The 23,594-nt window shown below is 39.7% G+C and overlaps 2 protein-coding genes across 5 annotated transcripts; one reads left to right on the top strand and one right to left on the bottom strand.

Annotated features, from left to right (window-relative positions):
* The first annotated feature begins 7,775 nt into the window (after positions 1 to 7,775).
* On the top strand, positions 7,776 to 12,203 carry LOC114312983 (uncharacterized). Its single transcript, XM_028259302.2, has 2 exons — positions 7,776 to 9,966; positions 11,799 to 12,203. Exon 1 carries the CDS (start codon positions 7,856 to 7,858, stop codon positions 9,884 to 9,886), a length of 2,031 nt encoding a protein of 676 aa, XP_028115103.2. The 5' UTR covers positions 7,776 to 7,855; the 3' UTR covers positions 9,887 to 9,966; positions 11,799 to 12,203.
* A 4,070-nt stretch (positions 12,204 to 16,273) lies between these two features.
* On the bottom strand, positions 16,274 to 21,813 carry LOC114312982 (glycine-rich RNA-binding protein RZ1A). 4 transcript variants are annotated; one of them, XM_028259299.2, is made up of 6 exons: positions 21,603 to 21,741; positions 20,941 to 21,222; positions 19,866 to 19,987; positions 17,900 to 18,444; positions 17,162 to 17,814; positions 16,274 to 17,062 (listed from the first exon to the last, which is right to left on the bottom strand). In XM_028259299.2, the coding sequence occupies exons 3-4, from the start codon at positions 19,974 to 19,976 to the stop codon at positions 17,920 to 17,922; spliced, it is 636 nt and encodes a 211-aa protein (XP_028115100.2). In that variant the 5' UTR covers positions 19,977 to 19,987; positions 20,941 to 21,222; positions 21,603 to 21,741; the 3' UTR covers positions 16,274 to 17,062; positions 17,162 to 17,814; positions 17,900 to 17,919. The 4 variants fall into 4 exon arrangements, with proteins under 4 accessions (XP_028115100.2, XP_028115102.2, XP_028115098.2 ...); XM_028259301.2 differs by having other exon boundaries at positions 19,866 to 19,984; XM_028259297.2 differs by lacking the exon at positions 20,941 to 21,222 and having other exon boundaries at positions 21,603 to 21,813.
* Between the last annotated feature and the right edge of the window lie 1,781 nt (positions 21,814 to 23,594).

Below are 23,594 nucleotides of genomic sequence, written 5' to 3'. Positions count from 1 at the left end.
TTATGTTATTCACTGGGTTTTAGCTCACTGCTCATATATATATGTAGGTGTACAGGCACCAGATCGGAGCTAGGAGCGTCAGGGTAACTCCAGTTTTGTCAAGCCAGCCTTTGTGCCTCACTGCGAGGTTCCGAGTTGCCATGCTATGGCTTGGGGGTGTTTTGTTTGTTTTCCCCCGCCTGTCTTCATACTGTCTAACTGTTCTGTATAGACTGAATGTTTACCGTACTGTCATCAAGGGATTAGGTCCCTGTACTGGGTGATTGTAAATTCTGTATAGACTGTACTGTTTGTGTATGTATGAATGCATGAAAAATCTTTTTGGCATACAGACTGTCACAGCTCATTGGACATTGTTTAATTACTGTATTGGCTTCCGCCAGGCCCTGTACTCTGTTTTACTGTATTACTGTTCTGCAGGCCTTCGGTAATCTCGGATTACTGGCCGGTTACGGTATTAAACCCATAGGGCCGGGTTTGGGTCGTGACAGAAGTTCCCTAGCAGGCTGGTGGATCTGATGGGCGAATTTCTGGCATTTTTCGCACTTGCGGACATATTTTTGTGCGTCGGCCTGCATGCACGGCCACCAGTATCCCTGCAAAATAGCACGGTAGGCCAAGGACCTGCCTCCTATGTGGCTGCCACAAATGCCTTCATGAATTTCGTACAAGAAGGCCTCCACACTATTCGGGTGCACGCACTTTAAATAAGGACCAGTGAAGGACTTCTTATATAACGCGCCAGATGAAGAGAGCCAAAACCGCTCTGACTTCACCCGGATTTTGTGTGCTTCTTTTTTGTCAGTTGGAAGAGTCCGGTCTCTGAGGAACAAAATCAAGGGGTCCATCCAAGAGGGACCAAGCGTGGCGCAGAGTACATCTGTCTGCACGGCGAGTTCAATGCTTGGCCGCGGAAGAAAGTCAATCAAAAGAGGGTTTGGAAAAGTATTATCCACCATAGAAGCGAGACCGGCCAGTTCATCAGATCGGCTGTTGTCTTCCCGGCTAATTTGTTGGACTCTAATTGCTTCAAACTGCTTGATATGCTCCCTGACCAGAGCTTGGTACTTCGCCATCCTTTCGTCCTTTGCTTCATAAATCCCAGAAACTTGGTTAACCACAAGCTGGGAATCACTGTACACCAGGAGCTCGGCAGCCTTCATTTGAATTGCGCTCTTGAGCCCGGCGAGAAGTGCCTCGTACTCAGCCTCGTTGTTAGACGCCGGGAAGCCAAGCGTGATAGAATGTTCAATGGTTAGGCCATCCGGGGATATAAGAACAATACCTAGGCCGGCACCATGGCGGTTGGACGCTCCATCAACAAAAAGCTTCCACATGTCCCCCACAAAAAGCTTCCAGCAGTCAGATGGGTCCTGAGAGTTGCGAAGGGCAATGGGATCACAATTGCTCGGCTGTGCGGTGTCAAGTTCGGTGTTGACCGGTTCAAATTCAGTGCCCCTTGGTGATTCGACACCGGACTCAGCAAGTTGGTTCGGAATGCCCAAGTCCGTAGGCGAATCATCAAGTTCTGAGCGGTGTGGTTCAATTTCTTCCCCCCTTGGTGATACGGTACCGGACAGAGTGGATGGGTTGGTGATACACAACTCCGTCATCGCATCACCGGGTGGTATGACCGTGCAAACTGAGGGAACTTCGATGGTGCGCGCTAACTCCGCGGCGCTACCTCCTTCAACTGGTTGTTCCTCGGTTGGCATTGCGTGCATCTCATCATCTGCCTCGGCAATGTCGACCGGGCATACCGGATGAGTGCCAGGTGAGAACTCGGCGACAAAATCTGCCAAGGTTTGGGCTTTAATTGCGGTGCGCGGCTGGAACTTCACATCAAACTGTCCCAACTCGACCGCCCACTTTAGAATTCGGCCTGAAAAGTCCGCGCGTTCAAACAAAGCCTTGAGGGGAAACTCGGTTAGTACGATGATGGTATGGGCGTGAAAATAGTGCGCCAATTTTCTTGAAGCCATCATCAGGGCCAGGGCAAGCTTCTCCAACGGCAAGTATCTTGATTCTGCTGATAACAAAGTTTTGCTGACATAAAAAATTGATAGGTGCTTGATTCCTTCAGTCCGGACTAACACCGCACTTACTGCGTGCTGGGAGACGGCAAGGTAAAGGTAGAGTTCCTCACCCGGCTCTGGTGTAACCAACAGCGGCGGAGAAGACAAATAATCCTTGAGCTCGGCCAAAGCTCGGTCACACTCGTCATCCCATGAGAACTTTGACTTCAATGCTTGAAAGAAAGGGCGACAGCGATCTGATGACCGGCTTATAAATCGATTAAGCGCGGCGGCCATCCCGGCCAGATGCTGCACGTCCTTAGCCGAGCTGGGCTGCTTCAACTCTTGCATGGCTCTGATCTGAGTAGGGTCTGCTTCGATGCCTCGGTTCGTGACTAAGAATCCCAAAAATTTTCCGGATCCCACGCCAAAGGCACACTTTGAGGCGTTCAAGCGCAACTTGTGCTTCTTCAGAATGGCAAACATCTCAGCTAAGTCGGACAAATGGTTTGCCTCAAGTCGGCTCTTTACCACTATATCATCGATGTAAGCCTCCATTGTCCGGCCGAGCAAAGGAGGAAACATTTTGGTCACCATCCTCTGAAAGGTTGCCCCGGCGTTTTTCAAACCAAAGGGCATAACTCGATAGCAGAAGAGCCCCCTTGGAGTCGTGAAAGAGGTGATTTCTCGGTCAGGCCCATGCATGGCGATCTGGTGATAGCCGCGGTACGCATCCAAGAAACTGAGCCTATTGTGTCCAGCCGTCAAGTCCACTAGCTGGTCAATGCGCGGCAAAGGGAAGCTGTCTTTAGGACAAGCTCGGTTGACTGTTTTGTAGTCGACACAAACTCGCCACTTCCCATTCTTCTTAGGCACCACTACTGTGTTGGAAATCCACCGAGGATAGTGCACTTCCTGAATTGCTCGTGCCTCAAGCAGGTTCTTTACCTCCTCAGCAACTACCTCAGCGTGATGCAACGCCGATCTCCTTGTTCGCTGGATGACTGGCTTTGCTCCAGGGAAGACATTGAGGTGATGGCAGATAAAACTTGGGTCGAGGCCAGGCATGTCGTAAGGCGACCATGCAAAGACTTCGATATTCGCCATCAAAAACTCAATCATCTCGGTCCTCTCTATGGCCGTGAGACTTGAATCGAGCAAGAAGAACTTGTCCGGCTGCTCGATATCAATCCGCACTTCAACCAATTCCTCAACAGCCTTATCCTCGACCTCGGTGCCCACATCATCCAAGACACCCTGGTCCTCCGGTCCCTCGATCATTTGAACGAATCCTTTGGCAGCCCGGCTTCCGTTGACCGCCACGAAGCACTGTTTGGACATGACCTGATCACCCCAAATCTCCTCGATCGCCCCCATAGCCGAGGGGAATCTCATTACTTGGTGAAAATTTGATGCCACGGCTTGCATGGCGTGTAGCCATCCCCTTCCAAGGATAAGGTTGTACGTCGAAGGCACTTGCAGCACCCAAAACTCAACTTGCTTGACCACGGATCCTGCTTTGACCGGCAAGATTATCTTTCCCAAAGGCCACTCCGGTTGTGAGTTGAATCCAACCAGTGGCGAAGTAGCTGGAGCCAAATCTGTCTCACGGAGTTTGAGCTGCTTGAACGCATCATAATACATGATCTCGACCGAGCTTCCCTGATCGATCAAGATCCGTCTAACATCAAATTCTTTGACGCGTAGTGTTACTACAAGAGCATCGTTATGCGGCGTCTGGATACGCTCTAAATCCCTTGAGGTGAAACTGATCACATCCTTTTCTTCAGTCTTCTCCCTTTTTATGGCAGGCTGTACCGACAAAACTTCTCTCATGTGTTTTGCCTTCTTGATCATGCCCCGGAGTTCGCAAATACGCTCCGGTTCCACAATGCCGTGGATGACATTAATAACTCCCTGTGGTGGTGCGTCTCGGTCATCCTGTCCCCTGGGATCGACCGGAGCCTGATTCGGCTTCACGCCGCCATCAATGTAAAGGTCTAGATGCCCGGCCGCGACCAGCTCTTCCAAGTGTTGCCTCAAAGGCAAACAATCCTCAGTCCGGTGGCCTCTCTCTCGGTGGAACGTGCAACGATACCGCGGATTATAGCCCTTTTGTCCATCACCCAACTTAGCAGGAAACCGGACATACTCCTCATCTCGGATTTCACTAAGTATGCGATAGATTGGAATCTTGAAGACCGTGGTTATGCCAGTCCTTGCCTTCATCCTTCTGTTCGCGTCCGCTACATCATCTCGGGGGTAGTCATTCCAGTCATTACGACGCCCTCTACCCCGGTTCTTACGATTCGAACCACGGTCCGATTCCTCTGCTCGGTCACCTGAGCGATTGGACTCTTGCCCAACTGCATGCACTTTGCCTGCTGTCTTCTTGTCTGTTGCTACCGGAGTGGCCTTCACGGTAGAGGCTGACGCGTCATCCTCTACTCGGATGTGCTCATTAATACGCTGCATGAGCTGGCCCATGGAGGTCGGCTGGTGCATGGTAAGCGAGTCCCGCAGTCTATGTCCGACCGAGAGACCACGCTTGTACTGTGTGATTGCAAGGTTGACCGGGCAGTCCAAGATCTCGTTAAAGGTTTCCCAGTACCTTGAGTTGTATACCTTCAGTGTGTCGCACAGTTCCATCTTGACACTTAGCAAGTGATCGACTTCCTTTGGTGTTTTTGTGTTGGTTTTGAAGCGTGTAACAAACGCCTCGGCCAACTGATGCCACCTTTGTATGCTCCCTTCAGGCAACCGCTCGAACCACTTTAAGCCCAGCTCACCCAAACTTGACGGGAAGATTAGGCACATAAGTCCGTCATTGCGCTTATGTCCGGCCATAACCTGTCGGAAGTGACTCACATGCATGTATGGATCGGTTTTTCCGTCATAAAGTGTGAACTTAGGCTGGTGGAAGCCTGCCGGAAGTGGTGTTGTTTCAATTTCCAGGGAAAAAGGAGTGACACTCAGCCTGGCCAAGTCCATATCTTCAAGGAGTGGCACTGTTTGGCGGGGCGGAGGCATTCCGACCTCCTCGCTGGCGTGAACCCCGTAAGATAGTCGCTGGAAAGCTGGTATTCTCTGGGCTTCACGCCGGCGGGCCCGCTCCTTTAAGACCACCCGTAAATCCTCTGACTGAGCGGAGTAAGAGTACCTCGACGTCGTCTCCGGACGTGAGGGTTTGTAGGTGCTGTCTTGCGCGCTAGACTTCCCTGCACCCACGTCGGAATCACCAACCTGGTAACTTCTGGTAATGGATATTGACTGAGTACGTCACTGACTCTGACCGTCTGAATGGCGGGATGGGGTGCGCTCACTGTGGTCTCCCACTCCAACTACACCCTTCCCTTTGACATGCCGCTTGAGATCTTCCATCTCCGCCGCCATTCGCCGGATGACAGCATCTTGATCCCTCAACTTGCTTTCCAGTCGCCTGGCGTGCGAGTCTCTCCTCCGCCGGTGACCGTGTGGACTCCGTGAATGTCCATGACTTCGTCCGCGCTTGTCCCGCGCGTCTCCTGACTGTCCGCCAGTGGGCGTTCCCAAGTCAGCCATTGGGTGGACAGCAGGAGGTCCCTCTCTCCTTCGGGTATACTCCGGGGTGGCTCCGTCGATGGCGGACAACGGAAACTCGTCGTTGTTCGCCATGGACGGCGATCAGATGAACCTGAAAGACAAGGTTTTGTCTGTCAAGCTTCCCACAGACGGCGCCAATTGTACGGAGAGCAAATATTCCGGCAAGCCCGTACTCCTTTCTTCCGAGCTCCGTCGATGTCCGATCACCTGCGAGCAAGTAACGGTGAGCTACCCGGCGGTGTGTGGCCGGAAAAACCCTCCGACGATCAAGTTAGCACACACCTTAGGATGGATAGAGAGAAGTGAGAGAGTGTTTTAGTGTAAGAATTCCTTACAGAGATGTTCGTGTGTCCCGTATGGGGGGCGCAGACATGCTTATATACCTTCTGAGCCCCATATCCACTCCCAGTCATCTCCTGACACGTGGCTCTGCTATCCCATCTGTCAGCATAGATCTTGCTGAACATCACCTAATCTCAACTGCCTGACTTCACAGCTGGAGCTCGGCAGCCGAGCTGCTCTACCACGGCCATGCCATGCCTCATACCCAAGCATTTCCCTGGCAAAGTCCAAGGGGGGACCGGGCTAGGCGGCATCTCGGCAAAGCCTAGCCCGAAGCACCCCGTGGTCAGCTTTCATGCCGGTCAAACGGTAACCTCGGCCGACCACGCCTTTCCGGGCGCCAGTCACTCGGCTTGTCTGGCTTCGGCTAACCTTGGACCGAGCATCCTGGTCCGACCGAGCACTCCCTTACCGAGCTGCTACTTTACGGTCTGGGGCGGGACGCACTCGGCCCAAGTTCTGCCCGGCCCAAGTTCTGGCAGCCCTTCTATGGGCGAATAGTCGATCATCTCGGCCCAATGCGCTGCTGGGCTCTCAACCTGCTCGGTCGCTACCTCGGCCCAACTCCAGATCATAAATCACCCTCTCAGTTGTTAATGTAGAAACCAAAATTTATTATCTCTGTTTAATTTTCTATTAATTTATCTTTTTTTTTGTTGAGAGTTGGATTCCCCTATCTAGTATTTTTTTTTTTGACTCATAAAAATATAAATATAGTTCATTATTATCGGACAAATATTCTTAGGTATTCAAAAAATAAAGAAAAAAGTTACAAAGTAAATTTTTTTAAAAAATAATTACAAATTTATGAAAATTTTAAAAATTAAATTAGTAATATAGTGTGTTTGATTTGAGTTTTCTAGATTAAAAGTTTTTTGAAAATTGACTTTTTTGATTTTCGTATTTTTTTGTTTTTAGTGAATATTTTTTAAATTTTAAACATTTTTTTTACTTTTTTACTTAGATGTATCTAAAAAGTAAAAAATTTATGAAAAAATATTTTAAAAAATTAATAAATATATAAAAATACAAAAAATGTATTGAATTCTTACATTTTTTTTTGTATTTTTGATATTTAGTGAATTTTGAAAAGATTTTTTTTACTATAATTTTTTTACTTTTTAGGTGTAGTTATGTTAGGTGTGTTTAAAAAGTAAAAAAAATTGCTTAAAATATTAAAAAAATTCAGTAAAAAAAAATACGAAAAATAAGAAAGTAGAATTTTTTGAAAAGTATTTTTTGAAAGGTGTAAACAAGCAAGTTGATTAATATTTATAAAATTTATCACTAATTTATAATTATTTTTTAAAAATAACATGATGTTTTCTCAAAAATAAAAACCTTTCCAAAAAGAAAAGGCAGTAATTTTTTTTTTTCAAATTTTATTTTATTTTACTAGATTGAAATTAAAAAGAAAAATTATTATTCAATGGTAATTTCATAAATTTATTACAAAATTATGAAAAAAAATTTGTTTTTAATAATAAAAATTTATTCATTATTTTTAAAATTTCAACCAAATTGTAATTTTTCCAAATTAAAATGTTAGGCCAGTGAAGTTAACTACCTAGGATTTGTGTGGCAAAGACTAAAATTTAATTTTTTAGGTTAAAATTTATAAAAATATAAAATAGACTAAAATAGTCAATAAAACAGAATGTCATATCAAATTTATAATCATTTTTACTTTATCTCTCATAAACATCACATCTAACTAGAAAAAAATTCAACCATCGTTTCAAATATAAAAAATTTTAACATACTAAAAGAGCCAAAAATTAAAATAACTACCCAAACAAGGCCCTAGTCTTCAAAAATTACCCAATGTTTATTTTCTAAAAACCCTAACTTCACCATCCCATCCCAAAAAAAAAAAAAACCCTAACTTGACAAAAAACAGAACGGAGTACCCCCAAATGTCTCTGGTAAAACCCTATTTTCTCTCTGCAAACCCAAACCCACCATTGACGATGAGAGACGATCAACAACCACTAGTCAAACGCAAAGGCAAAGGCGAAGATCTCACCAAAACCCCATCTTCTCGGAAGCGATTCCTTGCCGATCCGCAGCCAAAACAGGGCTCTGCCGCCGCGGCCGCATCGTCCGATTCGGCTCTGTCATCGGACTCATCTTCCGATCGGTTCCGTAAGAAAACCAGAGATCTACCCAATTTTTCCGATTGCCATTGCTGTGGACTCCGAATCAACACCACAAACCCCAAAGACAAGCTCCAAACCCTAGACAGCTTTTGGCGGATCGTCCTCCTCTGCAAGAAATGCATAAACCGCGTTGACTCTGCCGAATTGTGCTCGTATTGCTTCTCGGAGATTCAGGAGGAGGATTGCTTCAGATGCCGAGACTGTGAACGCTGTGTTCACCGTGATTGTGTCTTGAAGTATCGTTGTTCTGCGCCCTGGTCGTATTGTTTTTCAGAATTAGGGTTTTCGGTTTGTGTTGATTGTTGGGTACCCAAATTGCTCGCAAATTCGAATAGGGTCTTCAAGAAAATAAAGAAAAGTAATGTGAAATCGTGTCCAGTGGCCAATTCTAGGGTTTTAGATGTGGTGAATGATGCGAAGAGTGTGATGGAGAGGAAAGGTTTGGTTGCAGCTAAGGCTAAAGAGAATGCATTGAGAAAAGCTGTGGTAGCTAGAAGGGCTGCGAAATTGGGGAATGGTGCGTTGGAATTGGATGCGAAGAAAGATGAGAATGGTGCAAAGAATGAGTGTTCGGTGATGAGTAGTAGTGCTTCTGATAGTACTACTATGGCTGTTGATGATGCAGACCTGGCTTTTCAATTGCATCGTGTAATGAACAGCTCACCAAGGATTTCAAAGAACTTTGGTTTGATTAATTCGGGCTGTTTGACTGTTCCAAGAATAAGGGACTGTAATGATAGTTCATCGAATGGGTTATCTGGCTCAAAGGGGAGTTCTAATCATAGTGTTTGTAGGAAGATTGAGGTATGGACTAATATGGCTTCAGATTGTGGTTCTCATGTTGGTTTGGATAATTTAAAGGACGGAATGGTTTATACAAGGAGGTGTAGAAAGGACAAGGAATGTCGGGAAATTGATGGACAGATTGTTGGAAAATGCAACCCTGGTGATGACAATAGCCTGATTTCTGAATCTAAGTCTTGTTGGAAACAAGATGAATTGGAGTGTGAGTTGCATCCAGATGACGCTAGAAACCACAGTCGAATGGTGTGTGATGGAAATGCTACCGGGCATGATGGAAGATGCAATGGCAAGCTTGATCGCTATATGTTGAAGTATAGCAAGAGGCCTGTTGGCTCGAAAGCAATTTCAAATAGTGAAACTAAAATTCTTGATGATGGTGCTTATGTTGAAAGTAAAGATACAGCTGCGGGACCTCTGAATTGTTCAGAGGAATGTAGAACGTTCTCTGATGCTTCATTTCAGTCTAAAACTGTTTCTTTGCAACCTTCAGCTTGTGCAAGTGGTTTGGATAATTTAAAGCAGGACGGAATGGTTTACACAAGGAGGTGTAAAAAGGACAAGGAATGTCATGAAAATGATGGACAGATTGTTGGAAACGGCAATCATTGTGATTACAGTACCCTGATTTCCGAATCTCAGTCATGTCATAAACAAGATGAGTTGGAGTATGAGTTGCATCTAGATGACACTAGAAACCAAAGTCAATATGGAAATACAGCTATGCTGCATGATGGAAGATGCAATGGGAACCTTGATCGCTATATGTTTAAGTATAGCAAGAGGCCTGTTATCTTGAAAGCAATTTCAAATAGTGATACTAAAATTCTTGGTGATGGTTCTTATGTTGAAAGTAAAGCTACAGCTGTGGGACCTCTGAATTTTTCAGAGGAATGCAGAACATTCTCTGATTCTTCATTTCAGTCTTGCACTGTTTCTTTGCAAGCTTCAGCTTGTGAAAGTGGTTCATCGCGAGATCCATCCTGAATTAAGCAGGGGACAACAAACATTTTCACTTCTCAAATTTGGCTGTTACTTATTGGAGTTGAGGGCTTCCATCATGGTTGGTAAGTCATCCTATTTAAGAAAAGAAAGACTGCCACATCTTGCTTTTGTGCCTACTTCTGCTGGCACACAATTTGTATAGTATATTTAATTGCTTGCCTGTGGTTTGATATATTCAAGTTTCCATTATTTTCTTCATGAGTATTTTCTCTAATTGTAATCTTTATGGCATGCTACAGTTTGCAGTAGAATACAAATTTGAGATTCTCGATTTGTTTCCCATAAACACCTTCATAGATGACATCATTTAAACATTTGACCTTCTTGTTGTCGTGATGCCTCAGATTTCATTGTTTTTTGTTTTTGTTTTTGGTAAGTAAAGATCAATTTGTATTATTGGCTCACAAACACCCAAGGGGATTCAGCCATGTACAAGAGATCAAAAGGGCTCAACAAAGAGTCAATTTCTCTCCCTCCTTGAACTCCACCATCCAAAACTTCTATTTAGCCTTCCTCCTACATTCACTTTCCCAACAGTCCAAAACCTCTTTAACAGAACACGGCGAACACAGATAATACCGAATCTCAAAGATCCTTTGTCACTCACTGGGCAACAGAAAAGAAGGTGATCCATTGTCTCTAACTGCTTACAACCCATGCCACATCTACTAGCCATCCTATAACCTCTCTTCATTGTTTTCGTCAGTACCTATAACTTATTTGGATAGAGATTAGTTCAATTTGATTATAGATTTCATAGATTTTGGTTTAAAACACAATGGTGAATTGCAAATACACTTGTAACTGTCTTGTCTGATGGCATCTTGGTCATCTGGTCACAATATGACCTTCCATTCCATGGTGGAGACTTTTCATGCCCCAGTTATCAGCCCATTGAGATGAGTCTTGTATCGTAGAAAGCTTCAAATCCTTCCACAGATGCCAGCAAAATAATTCCTGAAGTCTCAGTATAGTCCCTTATGTCATGTCCCTTGCACAGGCTTACCAATTGCTTCCTTCTTGTTAGTGTGGCTCTCACTTATTTAACGGTTGCCTCATGGCCTTTCTATGGATATCACAGTGCCAGCCAAGAGATCAAGGAAAAGCCTAGATTTTAAATGACTTACTTTGTCTTTGATATCATGTATGTAGCTACAAGCTCCCACGTAGACATTGAAATTTTTCATTGGGAGTAGGACTTTCAGTTAATCAGGGGTTGGTTCAACTAGCAATCTATGTTGGTTTTTTGTCCTCCATAGTTAGTTCCTGCCATCATCAGTTTTCAGCCCTACTTAGACCCTTCATGGTTCCATAAAACCGACATTTGCCATTGATTTTATTTTTTATTTTTTGTTGCAATTTTGGAATGTGTGGGAACAATAAAAAATACCACCAACCTCAAATTGGTGGTATGTTGTGACATAAGAATTCTTCTTCTCCTCTTTTATTTTTATTATTTTTTATTATTTTATTTTAAATTGAAACTACGTAAAATCTGTGCCATGTTTATTTCACTGCGCCTTGGCCCTGCTCTGGACCCATGCTATTGTCAGATTTGCTGCTTTCACTCTATTGCTCTCTCACAATCTCCCTTTGTGCTCAAGACAATTAGTGTGCACGTTGAGCCTGCTTTATCTTGATGAGTTTCTTTGTTGAAATTTCTTCTTCATTTTTTCCTGCAAAAGTGGTCCTATTGAGAATCTGCGAGTCTCTGACTTTTAACACTTGTGATTGTACCAGTGAAGCTTCTATTTTTTATTTTTTCCCTTTTCTTTACGGGCACCAAATGCATCTGGTTGGTTGTCACCCACTGAGTTGGTTTCTTGATTACATGCCTCTTATGTGTGCTAATCATAAGATAAATTGATGGTTTATGTACCTGCTCCTTTTCCAGATGATGTGAAATTCAATAAATATGTAGAAGCTATGGTAGATATCCACCAGATACATGCATCTGTCACGATGAGGGATAGAAGAGCTAATGTAGAGTTTACTTAGTGGAGAAGTGGCTCAGATTCCAGATTGCGCTCTTTTGGATATCCCTACTGTAACAAATTCCGATGCTGAAAGTTGTGTCAGATTTGTGAGACCCATGATTGTTTCATTATGGAGATATATAGTCAGGAAACACTCTTGATGAGTATGTAGTATACTACATCTGTAATGATTGTGTTTCTCATTGAACTGGTACCACTTGTGCATTGGAGCTAATAATGTTTTCTAACTTCAACTCAACTGTATAGCTTGTAACTTTCTGTTGAATCAAATAAAAAGCTTGATTTGCAGTGCTTCTTTGCTATTTGCATGATTGAAGAGGAACATGAAATGTCAATATTTTAGTGTGCACCGCCTGTTTCTTGAGATAGTGATTCAGTTTTGCATCCATTGGTCCGTTTGTGTTTCTCTGCGCTATGCACGAAAAAATAGACTATATATATTTTGCCTCCGTTTGGGAAGTGGGTTGGCTTTTTGGCTTTTTTGGCTATTTTAGCCTGGGCTTAAAAGCTTGGTTTGGGAAGGGCTTTTTGGCTTTTTGGCTTTTTTGAGTTTTTTTGTGAGAGAAGAATGTAATGATTATGAGTTGGATGTGATGTTTTGTTTGTTATGGCTAAAATAGCCTATTTTGTCTTTTGTGGCTAAAATAGTCAAAAAAGCCCAAGAACCAACTTGCCAAACAGAGGCTTTGTGTGATAAATAAATCATCTTAATCTTAAATTATATCTTAATAGCGACAAGCCATAATATTAAGCCATCTAGGTAGATGTTAACAATAATTAATCTACAAAATTTTACAATAAAATTTGATATGCATAAGAAATTATTAATTATAAAAATTGTTGAGAATAATAGTATCAGAATCACTTGATAACATAAATAACTTGTATCAAACTAAACAAAACATCAAAAGAGAAATTCTATAAGCTCAGAAAAGTTATTATAAATTTATTTGGACTTTTAAATTAGTAGTGTATATTATCATTGTTTGATCAAATTATGAATAAATATCAACTTTTAATTATAATTTATAAGTAGTTTTTAAAAAATTTTAATCTAAGTTTGTTGCCTTGCTTATAAAAAGAACTTCTCAAACAAATCATTAATTGATTATATTAGCAACTCTCTATCTTTAATTTCCTCTATCAATGAAACACTCATATCATATCAAAGTATAAATCATTCTCCATAGTTTGAATAATACTTGCATAGTTCCTACGTCATTTTAAAAAAATTAATCAAAATAAGAATGTCATAGTATTATAAAAATTATATAAGAGAATAGTTTTAATCCATTTTATTTATAAAAAAATGATAAAAAATTATTTGAATTGTACTTGAAAAAATATAACAAATGATAGCTTTAAATCATTATATATCCAAAAAAAAAAATTATTTGACAATATAATCTAGCAAATCAACTAATAATAACATAGAGATATTGACAAATATGTAGTACTTCCCTATCATCTTTGTCTTATATTCATTAATTTCATATATTATATGAAAGTTTTATTCGTTTCGATCTTTCAATAAAATAAGGATCAAGAAAACAAATTTGATAAGAAATTGATTCTAAACTTAATTATTGAAAAAACAAAAATTTCAAAGAGAGAATTTAGAGATGGGATTGAAAAAATACTATAACGAATGACAGCCTTATAAAAAAATTAAAAAAAAAAAAACATAACAATGATCTAATGCAAATTATTTTTAATAACTAATAGAAAGAATCTCAAATTATTACCTTTTATAAATATAGCGAAGAAAATTAATTTTGTGATATTTTTGTGCTACCTTCTCCCATGTAACCTTTATAATTTCATTATTAATACTATTCTCATTCAGAGCGATAATTATTATTATTATTATTTTTTATAATCTTTATCATTTGGTAGATAATAACGAATAATAAAAATTATCAAGAGAAGGTTAAGAATTTAATAGGAGATAAGAAGTTATGGATAAGAGCATTTCATAAGATAAAAAATTTAAAATAAAAAAAGATAATATGTGATAGGAGAAAAAAAAAAAAAGAGTAAATCAAAATAAAGATTTAGATATATATGTTTTTGATAGATATATAGATTAACAAATCATATCTTTAACTAAATTTTATTATTTTAATTTTTTGAAAATAAATTATTTAATCTTTATCTTTATCTGTAGGTCATGAAATTAATCTTTATAAATTATTTATCAATTTTTATATGTTTATTTATCTATAAGTCATGAAATTATTTTTTTTTAATAATTTTTAAAATTTTTATCTTTATCTATAGGTCATGAAATAAATTTTTATAAATTATTTATGAATTTTTGTATGTTTATCTATAATGAAATTAATTAAGGTATGAAATGAAGGGGAAAAAAAGAGAGTTATTTTGTTTTTTTTTTATAAAAAAAAATCAATTATTTAATCTTTATCTTTATTTGTAAGCCATGAAATTAATTTTTATAAGTTATTTATCAACTTTTATTTGTTTATTTATGGGAAGAAATTTTAAATTATCTATAAGTTATGAAATTAATTTTTTTAAATTAATTGTTTATTTTTTATCTTTATCTGTAGATTACAAAATTAATTTTCAATTTTTATATGTTTATCTATATGGACGAATTTTGAAATTCAAATCTTTATCCATAAATAATGAAATTAATTTTAATTTTAATTAATCAAACAAATAAAAAATGAAGAAAAATAGAAAACATGAAAGGCAATCAAAGAAGGTTGCCATGTAGGAAAGAGAGTGTTTTAAAATTATGAGAATTTAGGAATAAATATTTGGAGGTTTTTGACAAAATAATTACATTTGATTATATATATATATATTATAGATTCATTGAATATGCTTTGTTTAGTGGTTGAACTTTGAATGGTGCCTTTAACGATGGTTCCCAAAACCCCATTTATCCCAAGTGTGAGCTTAACATAAGTATAAGATCTTTGATGAATTGGAGCTGTTCTGCATGTTGTACTCTACTTGGCATCTGAAACGAGTTACATTTAGTTCTGGGCCCATTTGGTTATCAGTTTTAAATAGTTTTTATTATTATAATTTTTTAAATTATTAATTTAAAAAATTTATAAGAAGTTCTAAGTATGTTTGATGGAGCATCTAAAAATCTATAATAATAATAATAATTCTTTGTAATTTTTTTATTTTTTTTAAAGTTAAACGTGTTTGGTTAAATAAGCTATTATTAAATAGCTCTTTCATTGCCCAAATATTCAAAACCATCTAAAGATGGCTTACCAACTCAAAATAGGTGAACACAGCCCCAAAAATGGCTTATAGTTATAACCCTTCCACAAACAATTGGAGGCTGAGAAAGCCGAAAAAAGGGTGTTTTATATACTCCTTGGATGAGCAGTTTCACCCGGCTGAGACTGCGTGGTGACAATCAAAGTGTGGGCCTTCCATTGGCTTCCACCTAGAATCACCCAAATCATCCCCAATTTGTTAAGCTTTGAAAGCCCTACTACCATTATTTCCTAATCTCCAAAATTGTTAACTGTCAAGGCCGTCCCAGAGGAACAAAATTCTGAGGTAAAGGAAGACGATGATTTGCAACTAAAGCAATTCTTAATATAACCAAATGAAAAGAAAATAATCATCAAGGAAAGAAAAAGAAACAACAATATACATATGGCTAATAAATCTAATAAATCACGGAAAGAAAAAGAACAAGAAAAGGAAAAGGAAAAGAAACAACAATACAAAACCAATAAATCAATGGTGTCAAGTCAATTCATGATCTTAAGAATGAAGATTTAAATAACCATTCCTAAAAAATTTGAAACAGGCCCTTCAACTTTTCCAGCACAATGAAACAGATAGACATGATACTCCAGTCTCCGATTTAAACAAGTATAAATGATCATAGAGGAACACCTTTTACGACTTGTAAAAGCAATGCTCCAACTACTTGCCATCATTTATTGTCTGAACACATATGTTCAGACAATAAATGTGAACAGGTATATAGTAGTTCTTAGAAAGATAATTCAAAAGCCCAATACCTAAGCTTCTACTAACCAGAATTCCATACCACACAATAAGAGCTCAACAAATTGCCAGCCTTGTGGGAAGAAAAGTTGTGCCTCCGCTGAAAATTTGACAAAAGATGTAGCAAATGTAGTATAATTTCAATAATGAAGAACACCCATCAAATCAATTATAAAGCAAGACAAAAATACCATGTAATCATTTGTACTTGCTACCTGAAACATGTGCATATGCATGAAGAAGCAATGCCAGTAAGCAAAAAGGAAAAGAAAGAAAGCTGCAAATGTTATTCCGACAGCAAACAAACGTGCAAGACTGCAACTGAACCACCTAGTAAACACCCATCCATCAGCTAAAAAAAGAATATCATGCCCCACAAATGGGCAATGTTAAGTGCGTTAGATTTCAACAAGTCACAGTGAACAGAAAATATATATAAAAAAAAAAAATTAAAAAAGAAAGAAAGAAGCAATGAACATTATGACAGACATTATAACAAAAAAATGGGGAGGATATGCCCCTGAAATATAGCAGAGTGGAAGACATAAACACAAAGCTTACAATAGCCAATAGCCAATAGCACATGCATACTTTCCAATATGCAAATAGCCACAAAAAAACGGGAGGGATAAAAATTCCTGTAAAAGGGAACGTGAACTCTCAAATCAGCACAAGAATCATTTTCCTTCCAAGACACTTCAGGTCTCAAAAGAGGCAGCCTGTCTCACAACAAGACATTCAAAGACGGAACAGAACCATCCTCAAGGTGAAGGGAACAGCTAATGGGAACCACAAGCCAACAAATGAACAAGAAGCTGACTGAAAGAAAAACAAGACATCAGGATCTCAGCAATAAGAACCATGGCAGCACGTGCAGAGAACTACAAGAAACTTCTCCCCTAGATGAGCACTGTGGAACAAAGAACCAAAACAAAACAATGGACAGCAGTTGCTGAACTCTTCAAGAGCTTCCAAACAACCCCCCACATGTTTAAGAAGAATGGAACTCTTCCATCACTGTGCCATGCAGAACAGAGGTGTGGCTTATGATGTAATACTTGCAGATAGCTTGTTGCTGCCCCCAAAACTCTCATTTTAAACATGTATAAACATATAATCATGGATCCAAACAGACCATAAATGACCAAACAGCCTGCCAAAAGTTTAACAATATTAATATTGAAATAACTGAAAATTTAAGAATTGGCACGGGGATTGTATAATGTTCGACAATAAGGAAGTAAAAAATTACCCGGTTAACGCCCATTTATTTGTTAAGAAACATTGTTTAGAAGAACAGGAAAGGGGGGATGTGACAAGGACCCCAAAATCTTTTGTATAATCACCAAACATACCAAGTCCTCAACATTGGGCCCCTAAACTTGTTTTAAAACCTTCCAGATATGAAACTGACAGTTCCAAGAAATTCATTATGCACCCCAGTCGAAAAGAAGCAGACACCCGATCATGGACCCCACAAAATATTTTGTATAATCACCAAGCATACAAAGTCCTCAACATTGGGCCCCTAGACCTGTGTAACACCAAAAAAAATCTTCCAGGTATGCAACTGCTAGTTCAAGAAATTCATTATGCACCCGGTGGCAACAATGACATTTGTAATTGCCCATATAAGAAAGTAGATATCCAGCAGCAATAATGACATTCAAAAGTGCAAAACCAGATTCGAACATGTGAAGCAAACATAAGATCCCATCAGTGCAAGATATCGAACATTTTATGAACACACAATAGTAGGTTATTGGTGCCAAGAACCAAACTTTCTAAAAATTGATCAACTACAATGTTCTGCTAGCCCAAATACTGACAAGAAGTGACATATCCTGTAAAAAAGAAACTCCAATGCTTCGCATCCAGTAGCAGCTGCACGCCCAAGTTCTTCAGCTGCAAGACAACATGAACAATGATCCATCAGTACCATAGCAACCCGAACCTGAAGCATTTGCAAAGCTCAATGAGTGTTGCATACCACAATTTTAAGCAGCCGTTTTATCCCCGGAAACCTCCTGAACCCCGGCGATCATATGGACCAGAGCGGTCACGACTATATCGATCGCCTCCCCCACGACCACCAGAATCCCTGTTCCGTCCCCCAAATCGATCTCCATTTCTATCAGGACCATAACGGCTTCCACCACCACCACCACCACCACCACCACCACCATACCTATCATCCCTGCCACCATATTTGCCCCCCCTGCCCCCTTCACCGGGGCATTCCCTAGCAAAATGTCCTGGCTTGCCACACTTAAAGCACTCTCCACCACCAGATCCGCGACCACCTCCATAGTCACGGTTGCGATCACGCTCACGACCACGGTCCCGGTCCCGGGGGCGATCACTATCATGATCTCTACCAGAACCTTGGTGAGGCTGAGCTTTCTCAACCGTAATAGTTCGCCCATCTAAATCCATTCCATTCATTTCTTCAATGGCATCTTCCATTGCTTTCTTTTCATCAAAGGCAACAAACCCAAATCCACGAGAACGTCCAGAGAACCTGTCAACAGCAACCTATGCCAAAGACACCAATATCCGCATAACAATCTCAACGATGACTTTCAAAGAATTTATTATATAGAAACAACTTGAACAATGACACCCCATTCCATTTAAACTATCTCACAGTCAATGGATAGAAATAAAAGATATGAATAAGAATGCCAATATCACAATTCCTAAAAAAAATAAATCATGAATACTGTCTAAGTTAGAATTCTGTTGCCAATAAAAAATGTACATTTTTAATAACATAATCAGTTGTTTTCATGCAAAACTTGAAAACTGTAAAACATCTAAAGCAAAAAAACATTTTACACAATCATGCATTCATATTTATTATAGGTATATATTTTATGCATCCTTGATATGCATGTGGATACCCATATGGGCCTAAATGTCAAATTGATCTAACTCCCAAATCCAAGCATACCAAACCAAACCAAGCCTTAAGTCCTATCAAATGAGATCGGCTGCATGAATCCTCCCAAATCCAAGCGTAGGACAGAAAAATATTCATACTTACTAATAATTTTTTTTTTAATTGAGAATAAATATATTGAAGTTAACCCAATCTCTGACAGCTTAAGCTTTTAGATGAGTTGATGAAATCAACATTGTTTCAGAGCAAACAATAGATTTCGTGTTCGAACCTCACCACCTACCTAATAATTAAGTCTTCTTTAAGTAATAGTCCAAGTAATTGAAACCCTAGTTACTATTTATTTCCCTAAAGATTTATACCATAGTTCCAAACATTATCAGCCATGCAGATCAGTATGTACTATGCATTCACATAACAATGTCAAAGCTATGGGTACATCATGAAATATTGGACATCCACACAAGTATTCAAAGAGTTTGTTAACTGCTACAAATGCAAATAAAATTCTATGCAATTTATCCATGCATCATAGGCTCACAGCTCACGAAAAGTTATCCCATATCACACATCCATATTCCACCCACCCACCCGACCCCACCCCCCACACAAAAAAAAAGGTAAAAATAAAACCCAAAAGAGTAGAAAAATAAATAAAAAAGAACGAAGGAACAGGAGACGAAAGGCATACTGCATGCCAAAAGGAAGAACATATCACGTGGAAACTTTGTTTAAGGTGCTACAATGAACGACAACATAAATTGTTTTTTGACATCGAACCATTAGGTGATCACATAAAATTTTCAATAGTGGTCCTGGTGCCAAATATAACAAAACAATACATATATTGATGTGAACAGGGAGGTAGTAAATTTTCAAAAGAATTGAAAAGAAGCAGCTTAAAAAACAAAGTCTAAAAGAATAGAAAAGCAAAAATAAAAAATAAAAATAATAAAAATTGGAAAAGATATAGGTAAACAGATTAAATTACATACAATGGTCCACAAAGTATAGTGCAACTTTGATGAAAACAAATTCTACAGGTGTATTTTACCTTTGCCTCTAGAAGATGGCCAAACTTTACAAATGCATCTTTCAAACCTCTATCAGATGTTGACCATGAAAGGCCACCAATGAAACAGCGGTACTCCAATTCTTCTGACATATTTTCAACTGCTGTTTCCACACACGCAAAAAATAAGTAAAAAAACGAAGAAGTACAATGTAATCAACTCATATACCATGTACAAACGGAAGGGAGAAGGAAACACTTGTTCACATCAAAAGTACATACAACAAATGATTCATAAAAATAAATATATAAAAGAGACATGTTCATGAGTTACTTTAAGCAAGAACGGTCAAAATGAGTAAAGCCACCGAACAATCCATTCAATGATGAAGAAGATTAGAAAAGTGGTGCACACAAGGACAATACAGTCAGAACATCCACTACAAAAACAAATAAATCATCAATTTATTGAATGAACTGATGGGTCGGGTGAACATTCAAATAAAAAAGGAAAAAAGATATGTTCATGAGGTATTTTAATGTACATAACAAGTTGATCATCTTAAATCAGCTAATCATGTTCATCTAGCAAATAATTAATCTACGTGTTCCTGAAGACTTGTTTATAACATAGGTCAGTTGTAAAAAGATTGGTTCGCATTGCAATGTCATTTACATATATGGCCCAATACCTTCTTGTGGTTCCATTCCATTTTATTAGATCAAGTATGGCTAATATTAAATGCTTTGAAATAGATGAAAGTCACACAACAATTAAAACCCCACTACACACTCACCTTGATTCCCCTAAAACATAGAAGTCAAGTATGTGTTCCATCTAAGCTTCAGGCAATCCTAATGGCACTGATGACGGGTAGTAATATCACATGGTAACAAATACCAAGTCCAAGGAAATGCGTAAGATGGTAATCAATCTCTCAACCAGCATGTTATCTATATTCTCACACTTATTCCAACACTTACACCAAACAGTATGACGCAATTTTTTCACCGATAATTCATCAACCCACAAAATATTAGCAAATATCATAAAAATTTCCCTTTATGTCTAGAATTGCCAAATCATTTCAAACATGTACAAATAGCAAGTACTTACTTTCCTGTTCTCCCAAGTGATATAAATCAGAATTTTTGCAAATCCATCAGTTTCTCTATGGAATTCTAACTCGTTTCAATAATTTCTCAATTGTCTTGCAGGTTATAAATTACTGTGATGCCAAAGAATTCCCTGAATCTCTTGTCACTGTGTTCAGATCAACAAACTAAATGATTCGTCACCCTCCTAAATTCAATTTTCCACCCATAAATCACAATACCAGCCCCTCATCCAACACACACACAGACAACGCTCCGTGTTATCCCAGAAGACTAGAGAATTCTGCACAGACAATTCATATCACTTTCATCAATTTTATGCGAAATATGTTAAACCCTTGATTCCTTGGCACAAATCGAGAAATTACGACTACCCAACAAACAAAACAACAATTAGAATCAAAATCAACGTATCATACACGATATTGAGATCTGAAACCTGTAATCGGTAAAGTAAACAGAATCAAAGACCATAAATACGCTAAACAACAAATCATATTCTTATGAGAAGCAAAGATCTAAACAGACCAAAAATATAAAAATAGCAACCAAAAAAAAAAAAAAAAAGAAACAGATGGAAAGTTACAATCTTTAGCATAGATATACAAATAAAAATTAACAGTGAAGAATTGATCCAAAAAAAGGGAAAGAATTGATAGGTACCAGCAGAGAAGAAGAAACAATCAGATCAGATGGGGAGACTTTGCGTTCTTTTGAAGAAAAGAACCCTAAAATCTATATATATATTCGATTCGATCTATAGATACAACTGTGGGTATTTGCGGAGGAAGACTTCCAGCGGGTTCACTTGTATAATACGCTCATTACCGCTGTGTGTTTATGTTTTGAGATATTATTTTAAAAATAGTTTTGCAAAAGGAGTTTAGAAAATGAGATTTGTATTGATAAATCTCATTTAGAAATTTTTTAATTTAAAAAGTTTATCAAGAAATTTATTAATTTATTTAATCTCATGTATGTATAGTTTTTATTTTATAAAGTCTTTTTTCTTAATTTACACATTTTTTTAGACTCTTATGCTCTTATACTTAATTTTGATACCCTTACAAATATTTTTTGAACGGTTAGTAATTTTATGATGTAAATATTCATATTTTAACATTCACATTGGTAAGAATGTAAAATTGGCCCGTGGCCTGTGGGCGGTCCGAAGCTCCCCCTGGGCCGGGGCGGGCCCGGCCCGTTGACAATGTGAATATTCACATTAACATGTTAACATTCACATTGATAGAAGTGTAAAATTGGCTCCCGGCCCGGCCCGTTGACAATGTGAATATTCACATTAACATATTAACATTCACGTTGATAGGAGTGTAAAATTGACCCGCGACCCGTAGGCGGCCCGAAACCCGCCCGCGGGCCCGGCCCGTTTACAATGTAAATATTCACATTAACATGTTAACATTAACATTGATAGGAGTGTAAAATTGCCCTGCGATCCAGAGCGGGTTCGACCTGTTGACAATGTGAATATTCACATTGATAGGAGTGTAAAATTGGCCCGTGGGCCACCCGAAGCCCTCCCGCGGCCCGAGGCAAGCTCGTTTGGGCCCGGGCCCGAGCCTAGCCCGAGAACTTGGGTTAGGACCTGGGCCATCACTTTGAAGTTCGGCCCGCATAAGGCCCATTTAAGGCTCGGCCCGAGGGCCGGTGTCTTTTTTGTGGAAAATAATAAAATTTTGGGAGAAAAAATTAAAAAGAATTAAAAAAAATGGCGAGGCTCACCCAAGCCCGACCCAAGCCCAAATCTAGGCCCAAGCCCCTTGGCTCGACCCACGGGGACACCCAAAGCCTGAATACCTTTGTGCCAGGGCTAGGGCCTAGGCCTAATTTTTTGGCTCGTGGGCCGGTCCGGCCCGGCCCAAATTTTGGCAATCACCCACGAGGCTTTACATGGGTTGGCCCCGGCCCGGGCTGGGCCGAGTGTAGACACCCTATTTTTGACCGACCTTAAGACTCAGACGTCATCGATTGAGCGCTCAGTGATGGTGCATGTTGTGCTCGTTCTGAGATTACGGAGTCTCGGCTGAGAGGCTTACTCTCGGGCCTCGGGCCCCTTTTGTGCTTTGTCCCGGTTTGCGAACCAGGTCTTGTTTTCTCTTCCTGAAGGGAGGGAGAGGTCTCGTAGACCATCTCTCAGTGACCGTAGGCTACTTTTCGTGGTCATAGACCACTGTTCCCGTTTGGAGACCAGTTTCTGACTTTCGGAGTCGTCGGCCGTGCGCCTCAGTTCGGGACCGTTTAACTTTCTCCGTTTGCTCCGGTTTTTAGCACACACCTGGTTTCCTCTCTCTAGAGGGACATTGTGGCTCGGGAGACCACCTTCGTGGTCACACGCCACTTTCGATGCTTAATAGTCAGTTTTCGAGGCCTCCGGCCGCGCGTTTTGGCCCCTAAACCCTTGTTTTGCATCCGTCTTGGTTCATTTTTGGCATGGACCCTATTTTTATTGTTTGGAAGGTGGTACTAGGGTGGAAGACCACTTTTTCTTCTTGGAGACCACTTTTCCCCGCCGGCCAATTTTTCGTATCAGTTAGCTGGTCTCCCTGACTTTTGAGCCACAATTGCTGGTCTCCCACCACACCACTGGCTTGCATTGAATTGGGAGACCACCAATTGAGGCTGCCGACCACC

Source organism: Camellia sinensis, chromosome 12 (assembly GCF_055761805.1).
Source record: "Camellia sinensis isolate YWXY chromosome 12, ASM5576180v1, whole genome shotgun sequence".
NCBI classification, from domain to species: domain Eukaryota; kingdom Viridiplantae; phylum Streptophyta; class Magnoliopsida; order Ericales; family Theaceae; genus Camellia; species Camellia sinensis.
This window is presented reverse-complemented; position numbering and strand designations above follow the sequence as displayed.

What these genes read in the sequence shown, in the direction of transcription:
- LOC114312983 (XM_028259302.2), top strand. Translation starts at nt 7,856, where the DNA reads ATGTCTCTGGTAAAACCCTATTTTCTCTCTGCAAACCCAAACCCACCA.
- LOC114312982 (XM_028259297.2), bottom strand. Translation starts at nt 19,976, where the DNA reads ATGTCAGAAGAATTGGAGTACCGCTGTTTCATTGGTGGCCTTTCATGG. An exon ending in GCCATCTTCTAGAGGCAAAG is followed by an intron (nt 18,445 to 19,865) that starts GTAAAATACACC and finishes TCTTTGGCATAG; the next exon opens with GTTGCTGTTGACAGGTTCTC.